This window comes from Mirounga leonina, unplaced genomic scaffold (genome assembly GCF_011800145.1).
Source record: "Mirounga leonina isolate KUSES-001 unplaced genomic scaffold, KU_Mleo_1.0 Mir_101595, whole genome shotgun sequence".
Taxonomy (NCBI): Eukaryota; Metazoa; Chordata; class Mammalia; order Carnivora; family Phocidae; genus Mirounga; species Mirounga leonina.
Window position 1 is genome coordinate 7,124,837 of NW_023270158.1, and position 13,961 is coordinate 7,138,797.

A 13,961-nucleotide genomic window follows, 5' to 3' on the forward strand; every position below is an offset into this window, starting at 1 on the left:
TAATATATATTATATTAGACTAGGAGTCAGGACACCTGAATACAAATCACTTACATAAAATATAGCTGTGAGTGTGATCTTGAGGAGGTGGAGGAGTAAATTTAACCTCCTTGGCCTTGCTATTTTCACGTGTAGAATGTTGGGGCCGGGAAGGGAGGGTGGACTAGATCAACCTTGAGGCTTCCTCTCGCTCTATGAGTCTGTGGTGCTAAGGATAGGATTTGGAGAAAAGAGCCTGATTTTTCCCCCCACTAATTTCCACTGAAATCATGGGAAATAGTAACCATATGAAGTGAATCAGTACAGTGTTAATTGACATTATGAAATCTTGACTTGTTTTTAATGAAAGGTATAGCCTTGGACATGTCTTTTATTTTCTGAATTTGGAAGAGGTAGATCTGGGTCCAGCCTTTGAAACAGTCGTGATCTTAAAATGCTAACAACCAGATTCAGTTAGTCTGAGAAAGAGCTGGAAAAGAAAATACCTGAGTGCTTACCATTTGTCAAGTATTTTCTCACAACTCTTTAGAGTAGATACTTTCTTATTTTGCAAATGAGAAAATGGAGTCACAGATCTTCACCAATTTGCCCTGTGTCACATAGGTAATATACAATAGAGGCAGGGTTAAGTCCAGGTATATCTCCATAAAGTACATCTTAACAAAGCTTGTTCCATTATTCCACATTTAAAGTTGGAATTGCCAAAGCGGGGGCACCTGGGTGGCTCAGTCATTAAGCATCTGCCTTCGGCTCAGGTCATGATCCCAGGGTCCTGGGATCGAGCCCCGCATCGGGCTCCCTGCTCCGCGGGAAGCCTGCTTCTCCCTCTCCCACTCCCCCTGCTTGTGTTCCCTCTCTCGCTGTGTCTCTCTCTGTCAAATAAATAAATAAAATCTTTAAAAAAGTGAAATAAAAACTATTTCTTGTGATTCATGTTAAAGAGATGCCTAAATAGAAATTTTTATGATTTATTCAAGGAATCATTTTAAAAATCAGATACATTAAGCAAGTTTAGTCAGTCACATTTGAAATAAATAGATCTGAGGATTTTGGTAACATTTAGCATGTGCTTAGCCATAGGAAATGTCTAAATGGTAAATGAAGGAAAGAAATAAAGGTGGGAGAATACCAAGCTTTAAGGAAGTTTAATTAGCTTAAAACATCTGCAGAAGGTCTTCTGCGAGTTTCAAAACAACATCTTTCATAGGCAAAAGGTAATTGCTTGGTTCTTCCACTGATAAACTGGATAGATTGTTCATCAGCTTTCTACCTAATTAGTAAAATCCCCTAGGATTTCTTAGTTTTGAGAGTTCTAAGCATTATAACGAATGATGGGAAATGTACTTGTTATGATTAAAATATGCAACTAGCTTCTAAAATGCTTTTAAACAACAATGATTAGCAGAAAATTAAAGGAGGGAGAATAAGAGCTATTGGAACATATCAAAACTAGATCAGAACCAAGAGATGAGTTCAATAGAGAGGAAGGGGCTTGGGGGGACATCCTTAGGGAAGCCTCTTGGCTTCAGAGAGCTCTTTTGCTATTAGACACTTGGATTATCCTCAAATATGCCTTATTCTATTGACTTGACTGTGAGGTTGCTTTGGCTCCCATTGGCTAATTGACATTTGGAGATCAAGTGAAGCAAATGTCATTTTGGCAAGCTAAGCAGGAAAGAGGGAGCTGTTCAAGTCAGCTCCAGAATTAATTAATTGTTTAAAGAAAAAAGAAGAAAGAAGGAAGAATAAAGGTTTTGATGAAATGGAAGACCAGATTTGTCTCAGTTCCAGAAAAAGAGCCATTTGAATTACATGTACTGCTGTTTGACCCTTTCTCAGAGATGAACAAGTGATCAGCTGTAGTTCTGTGGACTCTTCATTATTTGGAAGATGATTAATTTGAAACATCATCCAAGCAACTTGCTTCTTTTACTTTCTTTGGGTACCTGACTTTTTTGGCCATTTTTCTCATTAATACTACCAGAGGGAAATAAAAAGAATGAAGTCAGTTTTGATTATTAAAAGCATTTACAACAAGTGGCTTATTAAGGTTAAAAATGAAAATATTGAATGAAACAGTATCTTCGTTCTTTGTGGCAGTTTTAAAATTGCTTCTGTGAGGTTGCTAGAATTGAATTCTGTATACATAGTTAGATCCTCCTTTAAGCATTTTAAAAATATTTTTATCCTTCTGAAAAAATTAACTTTAATATAAGTCATATAGCATTTAATTATATATAAATAATGATGAGATTTTCTTCCTTTAAATAACAGATACCTGCTTTAGCTTACAGTTGCCACTTTTGAGGTTCCTGGTGTGTGTAATAATTGCACACAAATTTTATTTCCAGAGACACAACTAGATTATGTCCATGAGTTTTTATTATCTCTATGACTATATTGCCTTTTCTAAACATTTATTTTAGGATATTAAACTTTCTCTATGACCCAATCATTAATGAGACTATTTAGAGCTCTTGTCAAATACCTGAATTCATAATCAGTAATATGCAGTGTTGAAAGAAATGTAGAGAGAAACATAATCAACTTCTGCCTACCATTTTCAGAGGAGATGGGGCAATAAAATAAATTTGTAAAATAGGAGACCCAGTTACTCTTTATAACCACATTGCACATAGTACATGTGTGCTAAAGAGGTCTCAGTCTTTTAGCATAGATGTTAAACAGTGAATAGTTGACTTTAATACCTACAGTTGCCAAATATTATGTTATAATAAGAAAAGTGAAGGTGCACAACTGTCCTATTAATAAATCGATAAGTCAGGAGCCTAGAGGTTGAAAGTGTGGTCTGGAGTCAGGCTGCTTAGGCTTGAAACCTGGCCTCACCACCTTGGGCAGACTCCCCAGCTTCTCTGTGCCTCAGTTTCTTTATCTCTAAAACAGAAGTAGTGAGGGGCCTCTGGGTTGGTCAGTTGGTTAAGCATCTGTCTTCGGCTCAGGTCATGATCCTGGAGTCTCAGGATCCAGTCCTGCATCAGGCTCCCCACTCAGCGGGGAGTCTGCTTCTCCCTCTGACCCTCACCCCTCTCATGCTCTCACTCTCTCTCTCAAATAAATAAATAAAATATTTTTTAAAATATAAAAAAAAAAACAGGAGTAATGATAGTTTATACCACATTGGCTATTGTGAAGTAGAACAGTCCCTGGTACATTGTAACCAGTAGCTTTCCGTGATGATGGTGATAGAGAATGATAAGTGATGGTTGTTTTGTATTTCCAAGTAATATATACTGTTTCTTTCCCTGTCTTTTCCCACTTTATTCTCTCACAGTCCTTCTGTGTAAAAAAACTGAGACAAAATTTAGTGTTTAGCTCTTAACAAATATACTTTAAGATTCTTTATTAATCTGTTGTAATTTTGTTAATTCCTGGAGGAAAATGATGACAAAGATCTTGTCCTCTTCTAAGTTCTATAATAGCATCATTATATTTACTCTCCCATAAATAATGGGATAAGTATGAACGTAAAAAGTAAGTATGCTGTACACTTGGCATCAGTGTAAGCTTGAATATTACCACATGGTCATAGGCAACAACAGCTAGCCAATTTCTTAATTAATTTCTATATGTACTTCTGTTGAGGTTATTTATTTTATATGAAATAATGAAGTTGCATTTAAAATACTAGAGTTCACAGGTAAATGAATACCTTTTAAATCACATTCATTTTCTTTCACGTTAGTGATCCAGGCTTATCCATTTTTGGAACAGGCACCAACATTTTAGACATGAGACATTACTGAAATGACTTCAGAATTCACGCCTACCCAGTTTTTTAATAGTACCATCCCATGAACTTTACTGCTTCTTGTTTTTATTTCTTACTTATTTCCAATGAAATACAGATACATTCACTTATCTAAATATATAATTAACCTAAAGGTATGGGAAATTAACGTTATAGTAATTGTCTATATAAGTGCTAAAATTAATGCTTTTCTGAAATAATATTGTTGGTTATTGTTAAGTCCATTATATTTTAGACTTTGAGTTCATTAAAATTCATATTTTTCTATTTTTTAATCAATATTTTGAAATGCAAGGCACTTGTGTAAGTAAAACTTGGGTAATTTTTTCCCAAAGAGAAAAGTAACAATCTTCCTTAGAGAGGAAGAAAAATCTCTTTTTTTCCCATCTTTTTTTTTACTTAAATGAAAATATTTTAACATTTACAATGTGAATATTTTCTTGTGATTTTTTTCCCTTTCAAGTTCTCCCACTGTCCATAATTTAAAGTTTTTGTTTGCTCATAAAGCTGACATAATTTCAGGATTTCTAGATAATCTTTAAAGTGTAATAAAGCATTTTCTAAAATGGCTTTATTTAAATGGGAAATGGAATCTCACCCTTTTTATTAGGAGGAGGGCTTGCCACACATTATCTCTTAATTATTGATATAGAAGTGTTGGATATAATTATTAAAACTTCATCAATGAAAATAAAGGCAGGAAATACAGGATTTCACAAAAGAGATGGAGAAAAAAGTTTACATTAGCAATATTTTATCACTCTTCTGTCTCTAGTTGGTTGTAGTTGAAGTGGCTCTGTAGAAACCTACTTTTTGTTGTGTAATATGTATCAAGTATAATATGCTAATAACCAATATTTGAATTTCCCATTATTACTTTTATTTTGCCACAGAACAAATAGTAAGGACTGTTGGGGGAGTAAGGTGCGTTCTTTCTTCAGAATATTGAATTACCATGCTACATTTTATAAGTTTCACAGGCAATTTACTTACCAAGTAGTTATTTGATTAAGTTGAGGATAGGCTTCTTCGGGCAAACTTTAGAAACCAGAACATTCAGATAGGAATTTTTTACTAGTTTAAACGTGGCATTATTGAATATGGATTCATGGAGCATGTGGCAATTTTGATAGGATAATTTTTTTGTAAATGATTGTGTAATATACTTGAAAACATTCCAGTCGCTTCACTTTTTTTTTTTTTTGATGCTGTCTTTTTCTAGGGTATGTATATTAAATCAACGTATGATGGCCTCCATGTAATTACTGGAACTACAGAAAATGTAAGTATTATAACATTTCAGATTATAGGGTGTGTTTTTCTTTTTATTGTTAAACAACTTCTATATCTCAATGTAATTGAGGTTGACTTCTGAGGACATGAACAGATTAAGAGGAAAAAACTAAAAGGACACATTGAGTTAGTAAGTGCTGGTTTGGGAAGAATTTCAATCATTTTATTTAGTTTAGAGTAACTATTTACTTAGAGTAAATCAGATGTTTTCTGTTCACAGCCAGAGATTTGTCTTTGTTAAGTATTTTCTGGTTCATGACAAGTTACTGTGACATCTAAAAGAATCAACTTCCATCTATCAAATAGTTTAGTTATATTAAGAAACTTATGTAAGAAAGAAACATCAGATAATTCACGCTTTCTGAATATGCATTATAATTCAGCTTAATTCAGTGAGGTGACAGCATGGTATAACTCACTGGTTTTCACAGTGAGGTCCCTCCCTGGATCAGCAGCATCAGCCTCCCTTGGCAACTTGTTAGAGATACATATTCTTGCCCCCCTCCCCCCCCGCCAGAACTACTGAATCTGAAATTCTGGAGACCAGCCTGTTTCTTAATAAGAGATTTTGTTTTTTATTTTGGGGTTTTTTTTTAAAGATTTTATTTATTTATTTGAGAGAGAAAGCATGTACACAAGAGAGAACACAAGCAGAGGGAGCAGCAGAGGGAGAGAGAGAAGCAGGCTCCCCACTGAGCAGGGAGTCCGATGTGGGGCTCAAACCCAGGATGGTGGGACCATGACCTGAGCCAAAGGCAGATGCCCAACCAACTGAGCCACCCAGGTGCCCCAAGAGATTTTGTTTTAACAGGTAATTCTAAGACATGCTGAAGTATGAGAACCACTGCAAGCAGTGGGTCAGAATCCCTAGGCCTAGGACCTACAATTAGTTCTGCATCTTAATGGCAGTGTAATTTTTGGCAAGTCACTTACCCTGCCATTGCTTTAGTTTCCTCAACTGTAAACTGGAAATATTATCTGCATTACATACCTCACTAGGTTGATGTGAAAATAAGCTAATAAATGTGAAAGGCTATGCAATAAAGAGCTACAGAAATGTGAAGTGATTGTGTTGAGCCTGAACATGATCACTAAAATAGATTTGAATAGGGTAATAAATCATTATTCCTCCATTTGGTTGTCCCAGACTTCCATCTTACTCTTAAGCAGGTGCTGAGCTTTGAATTTTTTTTTTCTTTTAGAAATTCTGACAAATTACATGTTTATGCTGTGTTCCTTCAAAGAAGACTGGGGTGGAGTTAGTTAATGTCAAGTAGTCATAGATCTCAATATTTTACCAACATTTTCTTTTAAAAAAAATTAACGTAATTCACTTACTACTTTAATCATTTATTGCTTTTTTCCCACTAACTTCTCTTGGTTTCTTGAGAATAGTGAAATACATAATGTACATTGCAGTTGGATTGCTATACTGACTTTACATTTGGTATTAAATACGGGGTCAGAAATATCAGTAATATGTATGTTGTCAACCAATTAAAATTTTTAAAGCAGTGAAATACTGTAATGATACTCCTATCACTGATTCATCATTCTCATTTGTTTGTACATTCCTCCAATCATTCATTTATTCACTTGTTCTTGTAACAAACTTTTGTTTCATGTCTGCTATGTTCCAGGCATGGGGCTAGGTATTGAAGGAATTTTTAAACTAAACTAGTTTGCTGTTCCTAAGGAATGCAACTAGGGGTTTATGTGTGTAAACATGTACTTAAATTTATGTAGACAGACAAAGGAAAGAATCATAAATGCTGCCAATGAAACTAGAGAAATAATCACAGAAATGATTTTGAACTATATCTTGAAGAATTTATAGGAATGCATCTCTGTATTGCCTGGGGTCTATTAAAAAAGTGGAGTACTATGTACTGTTCATATTAATTACTCAGTAATATTTGATAAATGGGTGAGTGGTCAAAGAAAGATTGATTCTATGAATAGTTTAGATATGAACCATATATTAATGGCTTATCATTTAATTCTTTATTCTTGAAAATGTTTTACTATTTTTGGTACCCTCAGTCATTTATCATTAGTAGATCTCTGTTGAGTCTTAGTAAATCTGCTCACTAAAGTGGTTAAGTTATTTTGCTTTGCTCTACCCTAGTTTCTTAGTTTTCTTTTAGGTAAAATGAGAAGTTTAGACAAAATGATCTCTAGGGTCCCATTTAACACTGAAAGTCTATAATTTATATGACTTATTCCCTTTTTTACTTATCTGGGAAAGAAGTTGTTTCAGTTTCTTTCAATTTTATATACCAACTATCATTTTCTTTTATACCATGATTAGAACCATTGGCTTGATATTTTTCTTCTATACTCTCCTTTAAAAAGATCAATTGTAAGCCAGATAGCACAGGGACTGAGTATAGTTACAACCCTATTATAGTAATGATTTACACACTTTTCAGAATTGTTGCATGGTACTTGTCTGATTTGATAATATGCCTACCTCCTAAAGGTGCTGTGAAGAAAAATACATTGGTTTCTTGTTATGATACCATTCTGAGGGTTGAGTTCATATCCTAGATGAACTACCCTCTTAAGAGTATACTTGCGTTATTATTTGAGTAACTGGAATTCTCTGGGATATTATCTTACCTTGAATTCTGACCTATGATAGATCATTCTTTTGTGAATTTCAAAATTTGTTGAATAGAGGTTAATATTGTTTCAAGACTTCTTTGTTTTGAAATAATTGGAAATTGGAAATGAAGAAAAAATAAACTGGAAATCAGTTTTTAAAGTAAGTCCTACTTTCTATTATTAGTTATCTGTAGAGCGCAAACAGTATATTAAATACTAGTAGTCATTTTTGTTTAATTTTTTCAAGATTAAATAATTTCTTGATCTAAAGAGGTGAACTTATTGTAGTATTTTCAGGGAAAAGAAATGAGTGATAAAATTTATGTTCTTTATCATTTCCATTATGTTAAATTTAGTCACCTGCAGATCGGTGCAAGAAAATCCATGCTGGCGATGAAGTGATTCAAGTTAATCATCAGACTGTGGTATGTATAATTACCTTATGAGTCAGTGGGAGGAAATAATATAAAGATCTGCTAAAGCTTTAAAAGGATATCAATGAAATAAAAATACCTGTTTGTGTACAAAATGATTGAATAGCCTTGTTTCAGATAGCTGAATCAATATTCTTAATTATTTGACAGAAGATAAGGCATAGTTTTTAAAAAACCATAGTTTTAATACCAGGCTTGGAAATACTGGTGTTGGCTGAGGTTAGATATGCATTTCTATATAGACAGGTGCAGGATAATGTCATATACCCCATGACCTGAGATAATAACTTTGGGCTAAAAATTAAAGTGATGATGCACACAAATTCAACCTTTTCTGGATAAAACTTTTAAGTTTTACTTTACAAACTATGGAATTTCATAGTAGGTATGTTTTGTAAGGGCATACGTTCATTCATCTACTTTAACATTGATTTGTTCACTGAAGTGTCTAGTAGATTGGTTTATTTTAAATGTTGATTTTTTAAACAAATTTAAAAATTAATAGCCAAATTGGGTCTTCATTTCCCAAAAGAAGACTACAGTTTTTGTTTTAAAACTATTTCATGTAACTAAATAAGTTCATAAAATTTTCTTGCTCTGTGAACCTCATGAATCCCTTTCTAGGCTAAGATCTTGACAGTGGCATTTTTGTGTCTAGGATAGACTTCCAAGGGCTGTTTTCTTTAATGTTAGTTTTAGAAAATGAACATCATATAATTTTCACTTTGGGCTGTTTTCTGTCTCAGTTGATTTACTTTCTTCTTCTATATCTGCCAAAATAAAGTATATTCTCTAAAACAAATGAAGTTAAAATAATCTGATTATTAATATAATAAACTTCATTTGCAAAAAATGTGGGGTTTTTTTCTGGTAAATATTCTACTTATAGCTCACTAATCCTTCAGAGTGAATAATTATTTCCTATTGTACCTTTTAACTAAATTTGTTTTTGCCTGTTCTAGTCATAGAAGAAACTATTAAAAGGAAAGTCTATATTTTGGGGATAAGAAGACTGGTGTGAAAAACTCCCAGTCTTTCTCACTGATTCTGGTATGAAGGCAGAAGACATTTCATTTTTGGATTTGAGTAAACTGACAACTTTATGATATTGTGGAGAGGCTCCTGAACACTGATAATTAAAATTACACTGTTTCTTCAATGAGTTCATTAACTAAGTGAATAAAAATTAATGAAAGTTTAAAAAATTAAGCATACAGGTGTTAGGTTAATAATAATTAATGCAGAATTCTGGTCATCAGCAAAGCCTTTCCACACTATGACAGTTTTGATAATGAGAAAGTTGTCATTACTAGAAACTATACAAAGTGTTTGTCCTAACTTAAGTTTCTTGTCCCCTATGATGAGTATTTGGGCAGTGGGATAAAGCAGCTGCTTCAGTAGACAGGCAGCTTCTCCCTCTTGTAATGTTTATGCTGCCTCCATTTTTGCAATGTGACCTGAACAAATATGACATCTGTTCAATAGTTGGACCAATTTCCAGTTGGTCAGTTCTAAGTGGGTGGAATTAGTCTCTAATGAAAAATAAAATTGTTTAAAGGATACTCTTTGTGGGGCAAAGATTTTGATGTTGACCAAACGAATATGAAAGTCTTTAAGGGACTACAAGTGAACTAATAAAATCTATATAGATTGATGATACATAAATACTGTGAGAATGTGTAAATACATCTTTGCATCACAGGAATATTCTAAAATATTGAAAGTGACACAGAATGATGTTGGGGGAACTTGCTTCCAGTTTTTGCTCTGAAATTGACTTTTGGCTTTAAGTGAATCATAGTAACTAAGTATCAGTTTATCTTTTTATAATAATAATAACCATAGCCAACGTTTACTAAGTTTTTACAGTGTGCCAAGCATCATGTTAAGTACTTTACATATTTTATGTCATTTACTACTTAAAATAATTAGACAAAAAAGGTGTATGTGGAAATTGAGACTCAGAATGATTAACTCGCCTGCAACTCAAGGCTCTCTGACTCCAAGGCCTTCAGTTTTATTATACTACCTCCCCAAACTCAAATTATACAATTATCAAGCAAAAGGAGAAGAATTCTAATGATCATGTAAGTAAAACTCAGGATTCAGTGAGAGATTAAGGGGGAGGGGAGCCAAGGGTAAGAGAAGAGGAAAGGAAGTGAGAATTTACATAACTAGGGCAGTGAATCAGCTGGAGTGAAATTAGAAATGGGTTAGAAATTTAACTTTATTGCTACTTCCTCACTCCTTTCCTTCAGATATATATGTAAAACACCTATCACAATGCCAGGCACACATTAAGAGCTCAATAAAAATTAACTTTCCAACCTACCTTCCTCCCTTTTACCTACAACAACTCTTGGGCCAATTGGAGTCTGGTGTCTTGGCAGAATGCTACTAGAACCTACAAATTGATTTTGGATGATAACAGAGACATTCTCTGACAGGAGAATATGTTGAATTCCCTAAAAGTAGCCTTCCTTAATAATGTAATCAATTACCAGATTGTCTTCTTTGTGTTAAAATGAAAGGCCTATTTGTGTAAGAATGGCTCATTTTATTAAATGCAGCCTAGTCTGCTCTCTATTTCTTGCTGTTGCCTCCTTTGTGGTCTGTACAGTGCTTTTAACTTCTTACTAGACAATATACAGAGGTGATGAAATGGAAATTATCTGGGTTTTGTTACTATAAAAGGTTTGGTAGGTAAATAAATGAGTTGAAACAAGTATAAATTATTTGTAGTCTACAATTGCCCTTTCTGTCCCTCCATTAATTACCAGAGACATTAGGGGTTGGTTATGATATAATAATTACATTAAGGAGTGGCCTAATACATTTGAAATACTTATTTAATATTATTTTTTAATCCAGTAATTAATTGACCAGAATAGCAAGATAATTGCCAATATTGTTCTATACCAATTTAGATTCAATAATGAAGAGTAATGTTCAATCTTATGTTTTGATTGTTATTAGCCCAGTTAGTATTTTTCTGTAATTCTAAAATTTCCTACTGCTAAAGGTAGTAATATACAATATAAAATCTGACAACTTTTCTTATTTTAAAATACATAGAAAAGCATCTTGAAATTTTTCCCTAAGGGTCTGAGAAAGTTGAATGATTCACAGATGAATTCAAATACTATTTTTTTGAAATTGCTAGTATGGTATGTGTTCAAGATGTCCAATTAGATGTATGTATTTTCTAGTTTGCTCTCTTTTTAAAAAGTATATTTTCTTATTTGAAATGAAACTGGAAGTTTTATGTCCTTTTTCATATTGCTATATTCTTTATTATAAATGGCTTTTAAGCTTTTCAAATCAACATACTTCTGTGGCTGAGAAACTGTGGCTGCCAGGTAGGAAGAAGAAAAAATCATGAACATCCAAGCAAAGCAGACTGAGTCCCATTGCATGTCTTCCCCGCCAGTGAAGATCCAACTCCTCAAAGCTGCTGGAATCTCCCAAGATTTTTTCCACTTCATCTGCCACTACATCCCTCTCTCTGGGAGATACCTCGGCATAGTTTGAACCAGCAACTCTGCCCTCACGATGCACTTTTAACATGATTTTTAGCTGATGAGACTACTTATAGTTATTAAATCTTTTGAGGCATATTCCTAATGAATCTGTTAAATTTTGTTAATACTGTTTTTGGTGTGTAAGTGTTTTAAAGATTCTATCCATACTAAAAACAGATATTTTCTTCTTAGGAATATCAGTTAAAAGGAGTGGGGTATGTGGTGGTTGAATGCAGCATTTGGAAAATTTCCTTTCATTTTGTGTAAATATTAAAACATATTCACAATTATTCTGAAAGGTCTTCTGGAACCTGGTGACTACATTCTGGCATGAAATGGTTTATTATATGTTTCTATAAAGGCTACTGGAGTGGAAAATAACTAGGTTGGGAGAGTCAAAAAGATAGATTACAGCAAATAGTTGGGATGTAGGACATTGATTAGTGAGAAATGGAAGATGAGTACTATAAGCTAGTGTTTTTTATTACCCACCAAATGGTAAACATTGCTCAACAAGACTTACAGGTGGTGGCAGTGGGGGCTGGGGAAAGGGAACATATTAAAGGACTACTGAGTCATCTGGAGAAGTCATTCTAAATTCATTTATATAATTCTCAAAGGTGTCTTCCTTATTCTCTCTTATTCTCACCTCTAGTCTCTCCTTTTTGATTTTGTCCTCACCCTCTTGTTCCTTTAACCCCAGAACAGGAGAGTATTGTTTACAAGGGAAGCCAGCATCATCAGAATGGATACAGAATGTGGTGACCCATTAAAGCCCAGCTCTCCCCTCCCCTCCCTCTCACCCTACCGCCCAGTCCCTGAACTTCAGCAGGAAGGAGTGGCTTATTGAATGGAATCAATATCATGATATTGACTAACACCAGATGTTCCCTTTCTTTCTCTCTCTCTCTGTCTTTTTAAATTTACTAAATTGTTGTCTTTATTTTTTAAGGTTTTTCTTTTTTCTAATTCCATTTTTTTCTCCTTTCCTTTACCATCCTCATCACTTCTCACTTGACTGTTTCTCCTCCATTCTTCATCTTGTTCACTTTTTTTATTCTTGCCTATTTTCTTTTGTTCTTCCTTCTCAAATGAGGAAGTATTTATCTTATAATTCCTTATGCCCAAAATATTGAAAACTGAGACCTCAAAAAGCAGTATTTCTGGTATACCTCATATCTTATTCCTGTAAACCCAAGATGTTTGCTGGAGTACAGAGGTTGAATATATTAGCATGGCATTTAACATATTGCTTAATGAATGACTATGAAAATACCATAAAATAACTCTATTAGGGTTCTAAGAAATTGGTATCCTAAAACAGGAAAGGAATTGTTCTCTTTTGGAAGGGAAAAAAATCATGAAGAGTTATTTATCAAAAATTAAAGGAAACAATGCATCATAGATTTCAACCATTCATAGTAATATTTTATTTCAGGTTCTGCCTTATATGGTAGGTAGTTTATGAGATTAATATAGGTTTTTTTTCTTCTATTTTGCATTAAACATTGTAGATTTGATGAGAATGTGTGGAAACTGGTTTCGAAGTGCTACATATTGATATAAATTATATAATATTTTATTTTGCCTAGAGAAATCAATTCATTACTTTATTATCCAATATATTTTGTGAGTTTTCTATTACCAACTGAAATTTGTTATATTAAGTCTTTATATAAAGGAGATAAGTTGTATGATGCCTTAATAATGGTAAATCGCTATTAACCAATTTATTTTTTCAGCAGATTTCTACATCCTGACTTATTTCTTTCTTAATTCTATACTTCTTACTACCTTCACCAGGAAAACGTAATTGCCTTTGAAAATGGTTACTCCCAATTTATTTTTATTAGTAGTATATATACATCTTTTGGTATCAACAGACAGTTAATATGATCTAGTTATTTTCCATGGAATTTTAGAAGTTTTTTTTATAAGTGATTATTTTGTATGTTTCAAATGTATCTATTGGCTGATGTTCTTACCTGCTTTGGCTTATTAAGTGTGCAATTCACTTGCAAATCAGTATCAATAGCTTCAGCCCTTTTCCTACCTGTATGGAAAAGGCAAAAAGTCAGCCAGTCACAATTGCCTAATATACTTTCTGTGGGGTGGGCAATTAGTAGATAATAGTTAACTGACTGAAAAAGATAAAAATTATTGCATGAAAGGGAAACATGTTAGAGCACCATAACACAGGAAATTCAAGAGATAATGATAACAATCTCAAATTCTTTTTAGGTTATTTAGCCCTAGGATTCAAATATAGGCTTCATCCTCTAAATTAATATCCTGATCAGCCTGGTGGCTGAAACTTTAGGTAGTGTAACCACTGAT

The 13,961-nt window shown here is 33.5% G+C and overlaps 1 protein-coding gene across 4 annotated transcripts in view; it reads left to right on the forward strand.

The window, feature by feature from the left end:
• CNKSR2 (connector enhancer of kinase suppressor of Ras 2) overlaps positions 1–13,961 on the forward strand; it is a 274,247-nt gene that overhangs the window by 131,514 nt on the left and 128,772 nt on the right. For all 4 annotated transcript variants that reach the window (XM_035000627.1, XM_035000611.1, XM_035000620.1 and 1 more), the window contains exons 7-8: positions 4,992–5,051; positions 8,026–8,094. In XM_035000627.1, the coding sequence (XP_034856518.1) occupies positions 4,992–5,051; positions 8,026–8,094 (129 nt within the window). The remainder of the gene's footprint in view (positions 1–4,991; positions 5,052–8,025; positions 8,095–13,961) is intronic.